This window comes from Mesoplodon mirus, assembly GCF_964341445.2.
Source record: "Mesoplodon mirus genome assembly, chromosome: 16".
Lineage (NCBI taxonomy): Eukaryota > Metazoa > Chordata > Mammalia > Artiodactyla > Ziphiidae > Mesoplodon > Mesoplodon mirus.
In genome coordinates, this window is record NC_138992.1 from 71292584 (window position 1) to 71312650 (window position 20067).

The 20067-nt window shown below is 43.9% G+C and overlaps 1 protein-coding gene across 2 annotated transcripts in view; it reads left to right on the forward strand.

Annotated features, from left to right (window-relative positions):
• Positions 1 to 284: 284 nt before the first annotated feature.
• CA8 (carbonic anhydrase 8) overlaps positions 285 to 20067 on the forward strand; it is a 94401-nt gene continuing 74618 nt past the window's right edge. For both annotated transcript variants that reach the window (XM_082601632.1, XM_082601633.1), the window contains exons 1-3: positions 285 to 650; positions 1924 to 2115; positions 14428 to 14552. In XM_082601632.1, the coding sequence (XP_082457758.1) occupies positions 551 to 650; positions 1924 to 2115; positions 14428 to 14552 (417 nt within the window). In that variant the 5' untranslated portion in view covers positions 285 to 550. The remainder of the gene's footprint in view (positions 651 to 1923; positions 2116 to 14427; positions 14553 to 20067) is intronic.

Consider the following 20067-nt stretch of genomic DNA (forward strand, 5'->3'; position numbering starts at 1 on the left):
GAGGGTCTCCACTAAAGAACACCAAAAGGCAGTGAGTGAAGAATGAATTTAGTCTCTCTCAAACTGGGTATCAGTCCTCTGAATGGTGGACTTTCTGGTCTCTGTGTTAAGGGAAAAGTGTTCTCCTGCTTCCGCGCATTCGGCCCGGAGCCCCGGGGCCTTTTCGTGCGGTCCATCCCGGGCCCCAGCCTGAGCGCAGGGGGCGGTCCCTCCCCTGCCAGCCACGCCCCGGCCGGGTTTATAACTCGCCTGATCACGCTCCCGGAGCCGCGGCTTCCCTCGCGCTCCGGCCGGACTCGGGCACGCCCTCAGGGCTGGCCGCCCGACAACTCCCGCCTCACACCGCTCACGCTCGTACGCGCGCTCACACCCACGTTGCCCTTCACCGCACGCGCTCACACTCATTCTCGCGCGCTTGCCTCACGCACACACGCGCGCTCCCACCGCCCCGTGCGCCCTCTCGCGCGCTCCCCCTCGCGCTCCGGAGCGCTAGCCTCGCAGAGGCGCAGGCACCGCAGGCGAGAGCGCCGAGGGGACCCACGGCCTCCCCATGGCTGACCTGAGCTTCATCGAAGATTCCGTGGCCTTCCCGGAGAAGGAGGACGATGAGGAGGAAGAGGAGGAGGGTGTGGAGTGGGGCTACGAGGAAGGTAACCGGCCGCGCGTCGGGAGGCTGCCGCCGCTGGTGTCCCGCTGCTCTGGCGCGCTCGCCGCGCCCCGCGCCCGCTCGTTCCCACCTGCGTCCCCGACGCTTGCGCACGGCCCCGGCCCGTTTCGGGGCACCAGGCGCTCCGGGGAGAGCGGGAGTGCCAGCCGCCTGCATTCGCGTCGGGGAGCCCGGCCTTGCTGCCGGGCAGCGGTTGGCACCTGCCGCGGTCCGGAGGGCGAGCCTGAAGGCTGCGGCGGTGACATTTCCGTCTTGCGAGTAGCGAGAAGAGCCGCGCTGTGCTGTACTCAACACCTTGAGAATACAGCGTTAGTGAAACTATTAGTTTCTTTTTAAAAAAAATTTTATTGGCGTATAGCTGATTTAGAGCGTTGTGTTAGTTTCAGATGTACAGCCAGGTGATTCAGTTATGCATCTACATATATTCATCCTTTTTCAGATTCTTTTCTCATATAGCGTTAGTGAAACTATTCGTTTCTTGCTTGCCTGCGGGGAGAAAATATTTGAGCCGCTGATCTTTTCGCTGAGGATTCTGACACCGCTCAAGGCTTCCTAAGTTTTGTGCTGAACCAGTGGACTTGGCAAGACGGGGGCTGACCTTTTAATAAAAATTTAGTTTCCTAAATGTATCCCTGAAGATGTAGGACTCCTAACAGAGCTGACTACTGGTGCTGATGTTCGCTACATATGTTGAAACAAATGTAGAGTTTACAACTTGAATTATAAAAATACGAAAAGAGTATTATGTATATATTACGTATATACAGGTATGCGTATATACGCATATGCACACTTCAGAATACTGTGTTCGCATTTCTGATAAGGAGTGTTTATTCACTAGCAACAGATTTATGGTTTTTGGCTCTCACCAAGAATGCTGAGTGTTACAGGAATTTCCCAAGTACTGCACATAATTGAACTAATGAGCAGAGGAAATTTTTGTGGTATTTTTTTTCTAATCACTTAAAGATGACCTAAATTTTCTAGAGCCATAAATTAGTACCTTTATGTAGGCAAATAGAATATCTTATTAGCCTAGGACTTTGAATGTGTTCTTTGATAACATTAGATCATTCAAAATATGAATGCAAAAATTCACACACATTACCATATTTTATCTGTAAAGGGACAGTAGTCATAACCTTCTTAATAATGGCAAGGATCATAAGCAGTGTTTAAACTAGTTTTCCCCATGTTACATTTTGCTGTAACTTATTTTTTCAGTCTGTTCTAAGTTTGCTTCCTTTTGTCCTCAGGTGTTGAGTGGGGCTTGGTGTTTCCGGATGCTAATGGGGAGTACCAGTCTCCCATTAACTTGAACTCAAGAGAAGCTCGATACGACCCCTCACTGCTGGATGTCCGCCTCTCCCCGAATTATGTCGTCTGCCGGGACTGTGAGGTCGCCAACGATGGGCACGCCATTCAGGTTATCCTGAAGTCAAAATCAGGTATTTTAGATGTTTCTGCATGCTTCTTAAATTAGAAGTTTATATAGCTTGTGTAACCTTAAAGGTAGAACTAACCTAACTCTGTTGTCAGGATACCTTTATAGACTATAAAATGCATTTCGGGGGGATAATTTTCTGAAACATTTTTGGAAGGATGAAAGGATGAAATTATGAAGGTGTCAGTTGGTTGTTGCATGTTGTGTGATGTTACTGGAACAACTTTAGTTGGTCAAATTCCAACCCTGTGGAATTTGAGCAAAAGTATACACAAGTGTACCAATCTGCATTTTGTCCTAAAGTGTTGATTAGCTTAACAGTATGTTCTAGATTGGTCAGTCTTAACAGTTTGCCTGCTGTATTTGTATTAACCATTTTCCTTGGGACTGTTCAAGCAAAAAAGGTAACTAACTCCATCTCCTTTTACACTTACTTGGAAATTTTAGTTAGAGTGTTTAACTGGCATGAATTAATAGGGTTGGATTTTTATTTTTAAGAAAAATTCACAAGCTAACTTCCACTTAATTCATTACCATTTGTTTTATTGAAATGTATAATTAACTGAAAAAAAGATTCTTGGGAGTACATTGTCATAACATTTAAAGAGATTTCCCTTCATTTAAACTAAATTACTATTTTATGTTGACCTGCATATTTCTGTATATTTGTCATGACAGTGCTTGCAGTCTATTTGGTGTACTGAGCAAATAAACTTTCCATCTTAAACAAACAAAAAAATAAATCATGTAGATAATTATAATTCTCTGTTTTATTAACTTGTAAAACTAAAGATTCGGATTTATTGACATAATCTGACATTCAGGATAGACTTTCCAAATTAATTTTCTCTGCTAAATTAAAATGACAAGAAGAATTTTAATTAAGAGCAATCAAAAACAGCCTGTAAACTCAGCAGAAGATTTAAATGGCAAACAAAGCTCTTTTACTCATTTATTTTTTAACTCTCTTCCTCACCTCTGAACCTATTTGAGATGGATCTGAAATGTTTTTTAGAAAAGCTGTTGGGTAATTACCAAGGAAATTGGCTTTTGGCTTAAATGTAGGAGAGAGGAGAGTGGAATATTTTAAAATTAGCATTAGTATCTTGCTTTTCATAGTGAATAATAACTCTATTTCCCTCTTGGAAAGGATGTAAAATTAGGAGTATGTTGAAATACCAGGAAGCATTTGATAAACAGAGATCAACTGTACTCAAATTAATTCTGAATCGATAAATTCGATATTTTAAGCCATAAAATCTTTGGGTTTATTATTAGGCAGGGCAGGTATTGATTACCAACTATGGATATTTTATTCATTGTGAATGTTCCTGAGCTTTAATTTAGAGTCTTCCCAGCTGCCCCGAGTGTAGTCAAGGTATGGGCATCACCCAAAACAGAATCTAGGTGTTGGATGTAGTCAAAGAGACAGCTTCAGATGTAAATTTGAACTTAAATCAGATTTTTTTGGGGGGGGGTTATCTATGATGGGACATTATGTATTATTTATAAAATATATAGTAAAATTATTGTATGCTGACTGTCCTGACATAAAAAACATTTTAAGGTAATGTTGGTTTACGTTTTAAGGTTTATTGGTATGTTGACATGCTTTTTCACTTCTGGAAATAAACGTTTATATATCTATACAACTAACTTGCATTTCACATCAAGCACCATGGTGATTGAATGTTGGTTTGTATACAAATGGATAAGAAGGTTCTTGAGGATTCCTATTAATGAAAACACAGTCGTTTAGAGCATCAGTGTAAATACGACATGGTAAGTAAGTGTTATAAAGTATCACGGGAGCGTAGAGGAATGACTGAGTCCAAAGGATGTCAATTAAGACTGTGTGTCCATTCCTGCTCAAAGATCAAATTTACTCCATCACATTGAGTTGACCATTTTCTTCTGGTAACTTCTCAAGCCTTCTCAACCTTTTCCTTGGCCCCCTATCCCCTCCCAAAACACAGCCGATCAAGCAGTGTTTCGACTCTCCGCCCACAGCATCCACCCCAACCGCCGAGGAAGAGCTGTCTGTATTTTTGTCTGGGTCTGATTTGACGTGCACGCTCCAGACCCCTTACTTCTGACTCCTTTCTGCCAGTATAATCATTTCTTCATTGTTTCTTCCCTTTCAGTGTTTCTCCAAACTTAAAAAAAGAGTAACCAAAAAAATCCCATGTCTGGACCAGTTTATTTATTTGCTTCCTAGCATATATAAGTTTTTCAAAGGTCTGCAAGCCCTGAACACCCTGTATTTCATTTATTTAATTCAAGCTTTATCTTTATCGAGATAGAATGTAAACATAATTTAAATAGTTGGCTAGAACTATATTTGTCTCTGCTTCTGGTTATAACCCACCGCTCCCCACTTAAAATTGTTTGCCTTGATTACAACCACTTTCATCTCTTAGCTGTTTTTCCTGCTATCACTGCCACGTTTCTTAATAGCATATTTATACTGTCGTGCTTTGATATTTAAGATACCTGTGAACCCCCTATGGTGGACGAGTTATTACCTTCTCGTATTACCCTCCCCCATCGTGGGGTTGCCCCCGCATCGTCCCTGTGGACTTCAATTACAGTTGCTGTTTAAATTAGCTCAGTGTTTTTATTATTATGACTGTGTAACTATCACTTCCAGCTGAGACTATATTCTGTTTCCTTTATTGAATAATGTGGGTTCCCCGCCGCCACTGCCCGGAGTTGGTATATTTTTGTTTCTTTGGTGTTTTGTTTACCATCATGATTTCATTTCCAAAGTCTCTGATGTCTAGCAGGCACATCTTCTCCCAGGACATTCAAAAAGTCCTTCCAGTCCTCTCGTCCATCCTTCCCCTCTTCAGCCCGTCCGGACTGCCATTGCCCACAGCTCCCTGGACCTCAGGCCTAGAAAGTCCCTTGGCTTGTCTGTGTGTCCATTTCCATGTTTCCTGGAGGATGAGACATCCTCTTTTTGAGGTTGTTCCCTCATTTCAGGGATTTGTTGGTTTATTCCCTCCTACAGTTCATCTCCCAATAACTTGCTGAGAAGGAGGGCTTGTGAGAGTAATTGGTTGCATACCTTGTGTGTCTCTCTGCTGGGTCCTTGGTGGGCCCTTTCAGTCAGGATAATTGTCTTTTATTTCTTAGAAATTTTCTTATATTATTTCATTGATAAGTTTTTTTTTTAAACTCTTTTTCTTCTACTTTGTGATAGATTTCCTCAACTTCTATCTTTCTATTAAACTTCTAATCTCTGCTCTGATATTTTTAATTTCTCAAAAATTGTGTTCTATGAATTAAAGAAAATATGGCTACCACTATTTATTTCATGATTATAGGATCTTTCTTCATTCTTTTCTGTATTGCTTTCTTTTCTGTTTCCCGTATGTCTCTGTTTTATTCTGGGATCCTTCTTCTGTTTGCTTTGGTGTCCTGTTTTATGTTGGAGATTCTCCTCAAATGTCCAGCAATCTTTGGCTCTTTGTTCATATTTAGGAATGGGTCTAAAAATTGCATCAGAGGCTCTGCACGTGGGCAGGGATTGAGGTCTGGTGGATGTCACAGTAACACGGTTACATAGGACCAGGCTATGTTGTTGGAGCAGCCTTTGTAGGTTTATGGATTCCTCTGAGGGAAGGGGTGTGATGGCTCACACCTGGCTGGCAGCATCTGGTTGTTGACCGCAGGCAAAACAGTGTAACCAGAGGGTATCTCTGTTACAGTTAATGAACCTGCATTGCCAGCTGAACCCTCAGCGCCCAAGTCCATAGTTTACACTAGGGTTCACTCTTGGTGTTTTACGTTCCATGAGCTTGAACAAATGTTTAATGACACGTATCCACCACTGTAGCATCGTATAGAATGGTTTCAGCGCCCTAAAAATCCTCTGCGCTCCTGTTCTTCCTTTCCTCTCCCCAGCCCTTGGCGATCACTAATCTTTATACTGTCTGCACAGCTTTGCATTTTTCACAGTGTCGTATAGTTGGAATCATACATGGTATAGCCTTTCATGTGGCTTCTTTCACTTGGTAGTAATGCATTGAAGTTTCCTTGGATGCTGCTTTTTTTAAAATAAAAATATCTGTAGAATAAGCACAATTAAAAATTTTTTTGCTTTGTTTACATTAAAAAAGGATACAGAATTACCAAAAAGAATGACAACAATCATAGCATAATTTAGATGCTTCCACTTACTAAATTAAAGCTTTAAAAATAACCCTAATGGTATAGCTCCCATATATAATAACCCTACCTGGGGTTTTAAATTTGAGGCATGTCACGAACAGGAGCCTTTCACCCCCAATCCCCTGCTGAAAGTTCCCAAACGAACGTCACTGATAATCTCATTCTACGATCGAATGGCCACTTTATTTTTACTTTTTTGCGGTACGTGGGCCTCTCACCGCTGTGGCCTCTCCCGTTGCGGAGCACAGGCTCCGGACGCGCAGGCTCAGCGGCCATAGCTCACGGGCCCAGCCGCTTCGTGGCATGTGGGATCCTCCCGGACCAGGGCACGAACCCGTGTCCCCTGCATCGACAGGTGGACTCTCAACCACTGCGCCACCAGGGAAGCCCTCGAATGGCCACTTTAAAATTGTCAAAATACTTTAATTCTGCTGCATTTGCAATGGAATTTTTGGAAACTCTTTCTCCTGTTGGTCTCTATGACACGTCATAGATGTTTCTTCTTAATTTTGACTGCCTTTCCTTTGCCAGTTCTTCATGCCCCATTAACCTTAAATGATGGGATTTCTCAAAGTTTCTTCCTCCACCCTTTTCTCTTGTGATACAATCACCTTTCAGCAGCTCACTCACACAGACTGTATGCTACTTTCTTCAGTGTTCTGATTTCCACTAAGGCAGCCCATGAGTTTTGGAAAGGGGCCGAATCGTAGATTCACTGAGTGGGATGGGCCCCTGGAGGCCCCCAGTCCAGCCCCCATATCTCAGACCTTCTGGCAAGTGGCTGGGTGGCTTCAGCTTGAACAGCTCAGGAAAGGAAATTCATTCCTCACTGAGGAAATCCATTTTGCTTTTGAGTAATTCCCCAGATCGAAAAGTTTCTGGGATTGCCCTCATCGTTTCTATTTTGGGATGCTGGACTGACACGGAACACATAAAATTGTACTTTCACATGACATTCTTTAAAATATTGACTACCATCATCATACCACGGAGTTGCCATTTTTCCTTTCAGGCATAATTAGTTCCTTCCACTGGTCCTCATATGATAGCCCTCCATTCATTAATACATACTTATTGATCATTTACTACCAGAATTAGAGATTCACTTGTCTCTTCTCAGAGAAGTGCCTATAAATGAGGGCAACCAGGAGAGCAAAACTTGCATTCATTTATGATTATATGTATTATTAGCTGACTTTGGGGGACTTGAATTACCTAGGCAGTTGCCTTCATCTTCACTTCGCTTATACAGACCCAGCTTCACTGGTCTCCTCTCCCTACTGTTACGTTAGTGCTACACTGATGAGCTGATGATATTTATTCTTTAATATGAAGTAAAGCTGTAGGTTAAAAGCTAAGGACTGTTTAAAAAATATTGATTGTTTTAAGACTTCAAATGTTAAAAAAGAACTAATTAATACTATTTTTGGAATGCTTTCTGAATACATTTGGGATTCCTTAAAAGTTAAACTGAGGTTATAAAATCTTTAAACCTATTGAGAATGAACTTTGGGGACCTCTGATCCTTCGGGGGACACATCAGGAACGATTGGCGTTGGTGTCCCTTCACGTTGGAGTTGTAGCTTCAGCAGCCCCTGTCTCCTGGCCTCACCGTCTTCGGCCGGCCGTGACAGCGCCTTTCTCAACTGCTGTTCTTGTTTTTTTTTTTTTTTTTTTTTTTTTGCGGTAGGCGGGCCTCTCATTGTTGTGTCCTCTCCCGTTGTGGAGCACAGGCTCCGGACGCGCAGGCTCAGCGGCCATGGCTCACGGGCCCAGCCGCTCCGCGGCATGTGGGATCTTCCCGGACCTGGGCACGAACCCATGTCCCCTGCATCGGCAGGCGGACTCTCAACCACTGCGCCACCAGGGAAGCCCTCAACTGCTGTTCTTGCTCTTTGCTGGTACACAGTCCATGCAGACCTGGGAGTAATATATATATATATATTTTGTTTGTTTGTTTGTTTTTGTTTTTTAAAAAATAAATTTATTTATTTACTTATTTTTGGCTGTGATGGGTCTTTGTTGCTGCGTGCGGGCTTTCTCTGGTCGTGACGAGTGGGGGCTACTCTTTGTTGTGCGTAGGCTTCTCATTGCGGTGGCTTCTCTTGTTGTGGAGCACGGGCTCTAGAGTGCAGGGTCAGTAGTTGTGGTATGCGGGCTCAGTAGTTGTGGTTCACAAGCTTAATTGCTACGCGGCATGTGGGATCTTCCTGGACCAGGGCTTGAACCCGTGTCCCCTGCATGGGCACGCGGATTGTTTTTTTTTTTTTCTTTAAAATGAAGCTTTTATACATAGCTATACACATATGAACAAGTAGCTCTGAAGGCCAGAGGACTCCAAATTCTGGAAACTTGGAGGCTCTGCAGATGATACTGGTTTCAACAAGTTACAAAATCTTAGGTAATAGCACCTACAGGCTTGGCCTTACAACTGTGTGGGAGAAGCTAACTCAAGAGTAAAAGCTTCACATTCTGATCATAAATAGTGGCGAAACACAGCATTCCTGGATTTAGGGAAATCAAATTGAGAGAGGGACATGATTGGAAGGAAACCTCTAGAATTCTTCTAATCCCAGGTTCCTCAAATTGGTACAGATGGTAGCAGTCTGGCAGCACCACCTGAGCAGTCCCCTTGGGAGTAACACTTTAATCCATTTCTTTTTTTTTTTGGCCACGCCACGCGGCATGCAGGATCTTAGTTCCCCAGCCAGGGATCGAACCCACGCCCCCTGCAGTGGAAGTGCGGAGTCTTAACCACGGGACCGCCAGGGAAGTCCCAGACCTGGGACCTGGGAGTAATATTTTAAAATGCAAAACTATTAGCCTCCTGCTTAAAAGCTAACGATGATTCCCTCCACGATAAACTCCAGCCCCTTCACATGAGCTGCCATCCTGTCCTGATGTTCACACCTTGAGGGCTGCCTTTGGCCATTGGGTACCTCTGACTTTATTGTCTTGGAGTACCCTCAGGCCGTTTCCCATCTCTGAGCCTTTCTGAGCCTCTTCTCTGCTCGGAATGTACTTTCTCACTTCTGCTGTTAGCTTACCCTTCAAGACTCTGCTTAGATGTCATCTCTTCCAGAAAGTCTTCCCTGGCTTTCTGACCGCCCCTCCCCCACCCCTTGGTTTTGGCTTGGACCCTGCTGGGCGCCCTCTGAGTGCCTTGTGCATTTTCCCCTACTGCCCGATGCAATCATGTTTGGTTCCTTAAGCACAGAGAATGCCTTTTCAGTGCTGAGACTATATCCTTCCCTTTATACACTCAGTGGTCAGCACAGGGCCAGGCAGGGAGACCATCTCAAAACGTGTGTGTTGAACTCAAATGAAATGAGGGGCAAACAGCTTTTGAACTATCTGGCAAATCTGTTTTCAGCAAAGGAGTATAGAAGCTTAAATGGATTTAGGTAAATGTATATATGTCATGTCTCTATGGGATTCCCATATTTTGCAGAAGCTTCTGAAGGGAACTCTTTTATGTCTATAAGCATAATGGCTGTGCCTATCAAAGAAAAAGCATGAAAGACAACGGAGGTGGTGGCAATGGCATCGGTGTATACTGTATTCTTTTCACAAGTTTGCTATTCTCAGGAAATGTAGCATGTCATCAGTGTGAGTTTCATGTTTCCCTGTAATTTTATTGGACATAATGGCACCACAACTAATAACCTGCCATATAGTGACAAAATATCACTAAGCAAAGTTTGATCTTCATAAATGTAGGAAAAATGCTCTTCTTTTGGTATGACTAGTTTTCTTATAAAACAAGTAAATGGTCAAAAGGAAGAGTAATGCCTTGAGAGGATGTTTCCAAATGGATAAAAGAGACCTGCTATTTATTTGTAGTCTGTAAACACAATCATTCTTGGGGGATGAACAGGTAATGCTTTTACCTGGCACCTCATAAAATTCTGAATTCAGGATTTTGTCATTTTTTATGGCTTTGCAGCGCCTTGCGATTTTAGCGTGGTTTAACTTTGGATTCTTCTTCTGCAGCAAAAGTGAAAGGTACCAGAGCCAATTCCTGGCTGAAAGCTGCCCCTTTGTCGCCTCTCCCTGGGGACCAGGCTTGGGCAAAACGCTTCCCTTCTTTGTGTTCATTTTCAACCCAATAGAGTGTAAGACCCTGAGGATCTGGTTTCATTATAATTTTCTTGAAATAATGACCATGTAATGACCAAACATCACAGTAAAAGTCTGATCTTCACAAATATATAAATTCGCATTTCATCCCAATAGGATGTAAGATCCATGAAGCCGGTGAATTTTGTCTGTTTTGTCAACATCAGTGTATCTTTTGTAAAAATGTTATTTATATATTTTTGGCTGTGTTGGGTCTTCGTTGCTGCGCCTGGGCTTTCTCTAGTTGCGGCAAGCGGGGACTACTCTTCGTTGCAGTGTGTGGGCTTCTCATTGCAGTGGCTTCTCTTGTTGTGGAGCACGAGCCCTGGGCGCGTGGGCTTCAGTAGTTGTAGCACGTGGGCTCAGTAGTTGTGGCTCGCAGGCTCTAGAGCACAGGCTCAGTAGTTGTGGCGCACGGGCTTAGTTGCTCCGCGGCATGTGGGATCGTCCCGGACCAGGGCTCAAACCCGTGACCCCTGCATTGGCAGGCAGATTCTTAACCACTGCGCCACCAGGGAAGCCCAACATCAATGTATGTTAAACACTGAATATGGTGCCTGCTACAGTGTAGGTGATCAAAAAATATTGGTTGAAATATTTTTCAGTGGAACCCCTGTGGGCCTGGAACTTCTCCCCAGTAAGACATACATCTGTGCAGTTTGAATTTCCAGGGCATTTAAAATATCAGTTCTATTCCCAAGGTTTAATCTAAAGAAATATTGGCCATCGGTCAGGTGAGGGGTATACGTGTGAAGCACAGATCTCTTTTTGGCCCCTGAAATCACTGACAGAATCAGCTTCATCCTTTGCTATAAGAAATTACTGGTGGACTGCTCTGTAACAGTTTCAGAAACTCTGTGTGTATGTGTGTGTGTGTACCTGATGAAAATGTTTTGGGAAAAGATATTTTTAATCCTCTTTCTGATCTCACATAATGCTTCATCCCACAGTACTCCCGTTTCTTTTCCCTTGGCCGTGTGGAGCTAAGCCTCGTCCAAGACAAAAGCCTCAATTCGGGTCGTAGACCCACAAGGTGAAGGGTGTTTCCATTTCAAGTGGTGCAGGCTGGGGTGGAGCAAGCATGAGGCTGCTCTCGGGGAGATAGCAGTGAGCAGTGGCTTGAAGCGAGATCTTAGTTCCCTGCCCGGGAGTTGAACCTAGGTAGCCTGAGTGAAAACCAGGAATCCTAGCCGCTAGTCTACCAGGGGCTAGAGGCTAGAGGCAAAGTTGCCCTGGCTCTTGCCCTGTTTGAAAAATGAATTTCTCAAGGAGGCAAAAACTGCAAAAGCAGATACAGAGTTTATTATCAGAGACACAGCAAAACATGTGGGAGAGCACACAGAGAAACTATTTATTTAAGACAGAAGCAAGGCAGAGATACACACCTGGAGAGAAAGGGTGTGGGTGTCCTCCCTAAGGAGAAGCACAGTAAAGAGGTGGTTGAATCATTTATACAGGGCAGTTCTTTCGGCTCTTTGTCTACCTTTGGCCGATTATCTTTTTTCTCTTCCCACACCTGACCTGTCCTAGGGTCCTTCCCTGATACGTGTGCGCATCTCCTTGCCAAGATCGATTCCAGCGTGGACTGGGGTAACGCCCCCTCCCTTTTTGACTCCCGAGGAGCCTTTCTGTGCACGTACAGTTGGGGGCTCTCCTTGACCTCAGGGGGGGTCATCTTACCTCTTTACACCAGCAGAGCTCAGCCCCCGCTATTCGCTTGGTCCTTGGTGTGTCTGGGAAAACAAAGCTCCAGTTTATTCCACTTGACAAACTCCAGCTGTCCAGTCCAGGGCCCCATCTACCTGCTACCTCACGACTCCCAAGAAGCCTTTCCCATTTATTCTGTTTGGTTGGGAGGTGGGGTACCCAGTGGGTGGACTCCAGGCCTCTTTCCCAGTTTTTCTTAAGACCCGGTTCGGACAGCCATGGTAAGGGAATGAGTTTGGAGGGTATTCAGAAGCTGCGGCACGCTGGTTGAGATCAAAACACTTTAGATTGGGGCTTCCCTGGTGGCGCAGTGGTTGGGAGTCCGCCTGCCGATGCAGGGGACACGGGTTCGTGCCCCAGTCCGGGAAGATCCCACGTGCCACGGAGCGGCTGGGCCCGTGAGCCATGGCCGCTGAGTCTGCGCGTCCGGAGCCTGTGCTCCGCAACGGGAGAGGCCACAACAGTGAGAGGCCCGCGTACCGAAAAACAAACAAACAAACACTTTAGACCTTCTTCAATCCACAGCATGATGGTTATTGAAGAAGACGCAGTGAGCCTGCATTGTGGTTCTGGATTCAGTGATCCCTTTTTAGCCATGTATTTACATTTTTCTTGGATTGTTCAGGAAATAGGATGAGGTGTAATCCTCAAAGGAGGGGCTGCGGTTTAGAAATCTAGGCTTAAAGACCACTGTTTTCTGGGTCATGCTCACAGGCACCGAACGCTCGGTCTCCCCGTCTCACCGCGGGCTGTGGGTCACAAGCTCGAGTCCCAGGCTCCTGGAGCTGGCTCACTAGATGACTGGGGCTGTTCACGCTCAGCCCGTTTCCGCCACGTCGATGGGATGATAACACCGACCCCTCTGAGTTGCGTCGAAACTTAAAAAAAGACCAAGCGTGAGGAACGCATTACAATCTTGTGACACGGTGTCATCCTAAAGGCCATCACTGCACTTCCCTTTCCTCCAGACGTGAGGGTTAAGCCCGTGAAAAATTAAAGTCCCTTTGTGCTGCTGCTGGTTTTCTTCTTTGTTGGAGCTGGAGGGAGGCTTAGCACCAAATCTGTAGGACGCTTTCAGCGAGGTCTGCGAGACGTTCGTTTGTGCCACGGCCTCATCGCTCCGTCTCTTTTCTGCCTCTGTCTTTGTTTGCCCTTTGCTCTTCCTTCTGATTTATGCCGTTTGGCTGCAGGATAGGAACTTTAATGGAAGCAGCTTTAAATTCTTTTGGGGAAAAGTTATTAGATGAAGAACCAACCAAACAAATATGGCTGCACCAACTCCCCGTCTTCTGCTTTGAGTTTAGAGGAAGTTTGGAGAACAAAGCTGGTCTGCAGTGGGGCACTCAGTTTGGCCACCGTTGCTTGCTGCACAATGACAATCCACGTGTGAACACTAACCTCTTTCAAAGAGACCACATCTGGGGGAGAGGGTGAATTTTGTCAGCTCCTTGGCTGAAAATAACCAGTAATTCTTAGCTGATACCATTTAGAATGAACAGTTTTGTTAACAGGAAGAATTCAAGCAACCTTTATTTGTGTCAAAATTGGCCCTTTGTAATAAACTGTATGTCAGGTTTTTCCATATGATATCAGGGAGTGTTACCTAATCAAAGTGTTTTGTTGCTTCAAGACAAGATGTATTTTTTTTATCATCCTTTTGAGTGCCCTTGTTTGGGACAAAGTTCTGGGTTATCTCCAGAAATGAGACATAGAGACAGGGCTTTTAAGTATTGTTAATATTTTATTACAATTTTGTTTACATTTATGTGACACTGGATGATAGATTGCTTTTTAAAAAATGTGATTTCATTGTTGAAAAATCAACTTGGCTTAATAATAATTCACTGCATGGATAATTTTGTTGGCTGACATCTGTTGTCTCAGTTGAAAGCCTGCTCATGTAAATGGATTATCTGTAAACAAGGTTCAATTTTTTGATAGGTCTATAGCGAATTATTGGTCAGCCTGAGACTCAGACCATATTCTTGTCCCCTGATCAATGATAAGTTTAAGTGTCGGGGAGTATAAATAGATACTGTGTTTATTTTCTGTCAACTCCTATGCCTAAAATACACAAGAAGTTAACATATACATATCATTCCCAGGTGTTTCAGAGTTTTTGAACTTTTACTGTATTAAGATGACAGTATAAATTCATCTCACAGTTGTGATTCACTCTTCATTTTGGTTATGTGAATTTATTCTATAGAGCTCATGAGACCTTTTTGGCAAAAAAAAGTCCCTAGCGTTTATAGTGATGTGCTGATGAATGTGTTTGAGATGTAATTAAATAGAACTTATTTTCTTTTTTCAGTTCTATCCGGAGGTCCATTGCCTCAAGGGCATGAATTTGAGCTGTATGAAGTCAGATTTCATTGGGGAAGAGAAAACCAGCGTGGTTCTGAGCATACAGTTAATTTCAAAGCTTTTCCAATGGAGGTAAGAAGAACAAATCAGCTTGTAAGACTTTTGTTGTTCATGTAAAGCATTCAGCGATTTACTGAAAATGGTTTAGTTTAAAAGTAGATGTGTAGCTCTTGAATGTAATCAATTTATATTAAAATAAAAAAGTGCTCCATGAAATATAAGCTTGGGGCAGCAAATGAGGCTTCCCATCAGCCTTAGTGGGCTTGGAGAATGCGCATGGGCTGTTGGTTATAAAGGCAATCTATGCTATTAAGTTTCATCTTAGTATTATTACTGTCGTAAAAATTCTGCTGCCTCTGCAAATTCAGGAGGTCACTTTTGTGGATGCTATGAAAAGATGATAAGCTGAAAACAAATAACTTATGGAGAAACCTCAACAGTAATTAAGTCTGGTTTAACTCTGGTTAAAATTGGTAAGTTGGTTTTATTCGCCTCAAGCAGTTAGAGAGCGAGAGAAAGAGTTTTAGACAGTCATTCTTTTGTCTGAAGAATTCTCTCCCCTACTTATCTTCTTAGCCAACTCCAGCTCTTTCTTCAGTATCTAGTTAGAGTATTACTTCTTCCATGGGACTTTTTCTGAGTTCCTTCCCTAAGCAGAACTAATTTCTTTCTCTTCTGTGCTCCCAGTGTCCTTGATGGATTGCTGCTGTGACATTGATCTCATGCATTGTAACCTTTAGTGTTTAAAGAGTCTTTCTCACTGAGTGTGGGCTCCTGTTATGGACTGAAGTGTTTGTGATCCCCGCCCCCCCAGTGAAATTCATATGTTGAAACTCTGCCCCCTGATGTGATGGTATTAGGAGGTGGAGCCTTTGTGAGATGATTAGGATTAGAAGAAGTCATGAAGGTGGGGCCCTCATGAGTGGAATTAGTGCCCTGATAAGAGTCCAGAGACAGTTTGCTTCTCCCTGCTTTTTGCCGGGTGAGGACACAGGAAGACCGCCATCTCCAAGCCAGGAAGTGTGCCCTCACCAGACACCAGATCTATCGGCACCTTGATCTTGGACTTCCCAGCCTCCAGAAGTGGGAGAAATAAATTCTGTTGTTTAAGCCTCCAGTCTATGATAATTTGTTATTGCAGCCCGAGCTAAGACAGCTGCTGAAGAAAAAGTCTCCCTTTCACTCTCTGTGTTACTCCCAACATTTAGTGCAGTGCCGGGTACATTAGAGACAACCCACATTGGTGAAATTGACAGGATGTCTCTGTTGTTCATATCTATTTCTATAAGGACAGCTGTTCTCTCCTGGGAAATAGCCCATCATTGTCAAGTAATAGTACATTTCAGGGGTGGCCGAAACACCAGTTTTCCTTGTCTCTTTCCCAACTGCACATACTTAAGAATGGAATTGCTCCTGGCCAGACACCACATCCATACCTGCCTCATTGCCTGGAAGTCACTACTGTTTAACTTATATAAATGATATATGTGCCTTAAAGAATGAAGTTAGAGAAAGTATTTCTCAATGTTACTTTAATAATCATTAAAACATTTCTTTTGAAAGCCTAAAATATCCCTTTCATTAAAAAAAACTCAGGTCTTAAAAGTGAAATATTAGGACTTCCCTGGTGACACAGTGGTTAAGAATCTGCCTGTCAATGCAGGGGACACAGGTTCAAGCTCTGGTCTGGGAAGATCCCACATGCCGCAGAGCAACTAAGCCCCTGTGCCACAGCTACTGAGCCTGCGCTCTAGAGCCCGTGAGCCACAACTACTGAGGCTGTGTGCCACAACTACTGAGGCCCACGCACCTAGAGCCCATGCTCTGCAACAAAGAGAAGCCACTGCAATGAGAAGCCCACATACCTCAACGAAGAGTAGCCCCCGCTCGACACAGCTAGAGGAAGCCCGCACGTAGCAACAAAGACCCAATGCAGCCAAAAAAAAAAAAAAGAAAGTGAAATATTAAATGTTTTGAGGATGGAGGGAAAAACAGTTGCAGTGTGTTGAATAATATATGTGGTATGTGATGCCGAGGACAGTAAGAGGAGACAGCTTCTTTAAGGCCTTGATGGGCGATGTTGGGTCTTCAAACGTTACCTTTTTAGGGGCTTTTTTCTCAGTTCCCACAGACATCCTATCACCTCTAGTGCCTTGAAACAATTCAGCCCTGTCTCTGTGTCACCTCTGGCTGTTGCCCTGTCCTCACCCAATGTGAAAGGGAAGAGTTCACACCAGAACATATCAAAGAAGAGGGAGGACACAAGACAATCCCAAACAATTAAACCTGCAGGGAAGTGGAGGGCCGAGGAGGGGCAGGAAAACACTGGGCTGTCAGGGCCTCGGCCGTGCCCTCTTCTTTGGGTTTGAAAAGCTTTTTCATCTCAGTCAGCCTTCAAAGATACAGTCTCATAATCAAAAATTTTGGGAGAGATGGGAGTCCTTGGGTAGGCTCTAGCTTCTGGAGGGGATTCAGTGACTTTGCCTGTGACACACAGAATTTAGAGCCTTGGGAAGTTTCATGAGATTAGGCTAGTTGGTGATGTGTGCACTTCGCCCCACGGTCGAATAGAATTTTGGACCCAACGTGCAGACTGGTCCTGCTACTTGGTGAAGTTTTAACTGCCCTGGTCCATTAAGCACAGGTAATGGTTTGGGTTGAGTGGAGATTAAATTCTGGTGGTGAGGCTTTGTTTCTGCAGAAGTATTTATACTTATGATGATGGAATTTCTGACTAATTTTTCCAAAATAGGTGATGAATAATACTTGAATTCTTTGTTATCTCAGATTATCTCTGATCCAGTCCTAGAGAAAATACTTCTGTCAGTCATCTGACGTTCGTTGAGTGCTGGATCCTGTGGAGTGCATCAGTGTTTTGGGTGCACAGAGTTTGAGGGGCATAGCTGTGAGTCAGGTGCTTTTTGTTTTGTTTTAATGGAGGCTGTGAAGAGTGAGCTGGGTTTTCAGGCAGAGAGGGCTGAGCTGGTGAAGGAGAGGAGAGAGGGACTCCACGTAGAATAGTCTGGGAGGGAATGAGATGCCTAATGTGGGGATAAGTAGGTAACTCCCCACCATCCCCCTGTTCTGTACTGCCATCAGGGCCGCTAGGAACCCAAGGACATAGCCAACAGGACAGTGGAGAGTGAGGGCACTGTTTACCTGGTATGTGATTTAAAAAAATAATTTTTTAGGACAGTTTCCAGATCTTATTTACATTTTAAGACTAACTTTAATCTCCAAAAGACACATCAATACGTATTTCCTTTTTGCTGATTTCACTTAAACTTAAATGGATGGTTTATGCAGCAGCCATCTGTAAACAAATAATTACCTTGTCTGTTACATATAACGTGGGAATGGCTTTTTTAAACAAATAAATTTATTTATTTTATTTATTTATTTTTGGCTGTGTTGGGTCTTCGTTGCTGTGTGCGGGCTTTCTCTAGTTGTGGCGAGCAGGGGCTACTCTTCGTTGAGGTGCACGGGCTTCTCATTGTGGTGGCTTCTCTTGTTGTGGAGCACGGGCTCTAGGCACACGGGCTTCAGTAGTTGTGGCACGTGGGCTCAGTAGTTGTGGCTCACGGGCTCTAGAGCGCAGGCTCAGTAGTTGTGGCGCACGGGCTTAGTTGCTCCGCGGCATGTGAGATCTTCCCGGACCAGGGCTCGAACCCGTGTCCCCTGCATTGGCAGGCGGATTCTCAACCACTGCGCCACCAGGGAAGCCCGGGAATGGCTTTTAACAGAAGCTCATCAAGCTCCCCTCTTGACTTTTTAAAATTATAAATACAGGTATAAACGCAATCCTGAATATATTTTTGATGCTATGAGTAGTCAGCACCCACGTCACTTCAAATATTAACAGAGTTTGTGACATTAAAGAATTTATTTATTTTTCAAAAGATTTATTTATTTATTTTTCTGGCTGTGTCGGTCTTAGTTGTGGCGCACGGGATCTTCGCTGAGGCACGTGGAATCTTTTGTTGTGGCGTATGGGCTCCTCTCTAGTTGTGGCGTGTGGGTTTTCTCTCTCTAGTTGTGGCACGTGGAGTCCAGAGCATGTGGGCTCTATAGTTTGTGTCAAGCAGGCTCTAGTTGAGGCACGTGAGCTCAGGAGTTGTGGTGTGTTGGCTTAGTTGCCCCACGGCATGTGGGATCTTAGTTCCCTGACCAGGGAGCAAACCCGCGTCCCCTGCATTGTAAGGTGGATTCTTTACCACTGGACCACCAGGGAAGTCACTAACAATTTAAACTGCAGCTCTTGTACTCAGCAAAATAGATAAAGCATGTCCTTTCTGCTTTTCCTTCTTGAGGTTTGTAGTTTTCAGAAACACACATGCTTCCACAGCTACCTGACATTTTTCGCCATGCTTTCATCTTGTAACCGAATTCTATTATGAATACTCCAGGTTTCTGCTTAAATGACAGCACCTTAACAGGAGAAAAGAGAATTGTGCTGCATTTTTCTTCCTGTTACCTGAAAACATAATGGGTTTGCATGTGTTAACTGTATTCTTATAAATGTCTGGGTGATGTCTACCAGCTGGAATTCTTAACGTGTGGGTATTTTGCATCGAGATATTTAATCAAGACAGCAAATGTGAGTAGAATGTTGTTGATTTAAAACAAGGATGGGATCCAGTCAAATTAATTCCTGTATGTTTGTCCTGGCAGTTGTGGTAGCTGCATGTTTTCTTTGGACGGCATTAGAGTCTTAGCTCTTGAAGTACAACTTTAATGCTGTGTGAATTTTGTGATTTCGCCAATAGCAGTATCCTTTCTGCATCCACCGTATCACTAGAATTATTTATTCTATTCATGTTAATTTTGTTACAAATCTAACTAATGGAGGAACTTCCAGGTATTTAGGTTCAGATTTAACTTTCAGGCTATGTATTGTGTTTTCGTCATTTTGTATGTGGAGACCGTCATGTTCTTTGCTACTTAGAGGTAGCCTAACTGTATATATAACTCCTGGTAAATTATGATTAATCTTTGCACATGAATCGCTACTTTCATACTGCTATGGGAAAGTACATCCCAGGCATTTAGACTTTATGCTGGAGCAGCAAAATTTAAAAAAATAATTGGGGGTTGGGGAGACCAACAGAGTGGCCAAGTTTTATTTTTTTCAAGTAACATTGTAACTCTCTGCTGTCCCCATCAGTTTGTAAAGAGAAGATCTCTAATTTAATAGATAGATGTAGGAAGGATATGGTCTCAGAATAAACACAGGCCTATACATTTTTTAAAAATTTATTTATTTTTAACTAATTTATTTATTTTTGGCTGCATTGGGTCTTCATAGCTGCGTGTGGGCTTTTCTCTAGTTGTGGTGAGCGGGGGCTACTCTTCGTTGCGGTGCGCGGGCTCCTCACTGTGGTGGCTTCTGTTATTGCAGGGCACGGGTTCTAGGCTCATGGGCTTCAGTAGTTGTGGCTCGTGGGCTCAGCAGTTGTGGCTCACAGGCTTAGTTGCTCCGTGGCATGTGGGATCTTCCCCATCTAGGGCTCGAACCCGTGTCCCCTGCATTGGCAGGCGGATTCTTAACCACTGCGCCACCAGGGAAGTCCCTAGGCCTATGCATTAA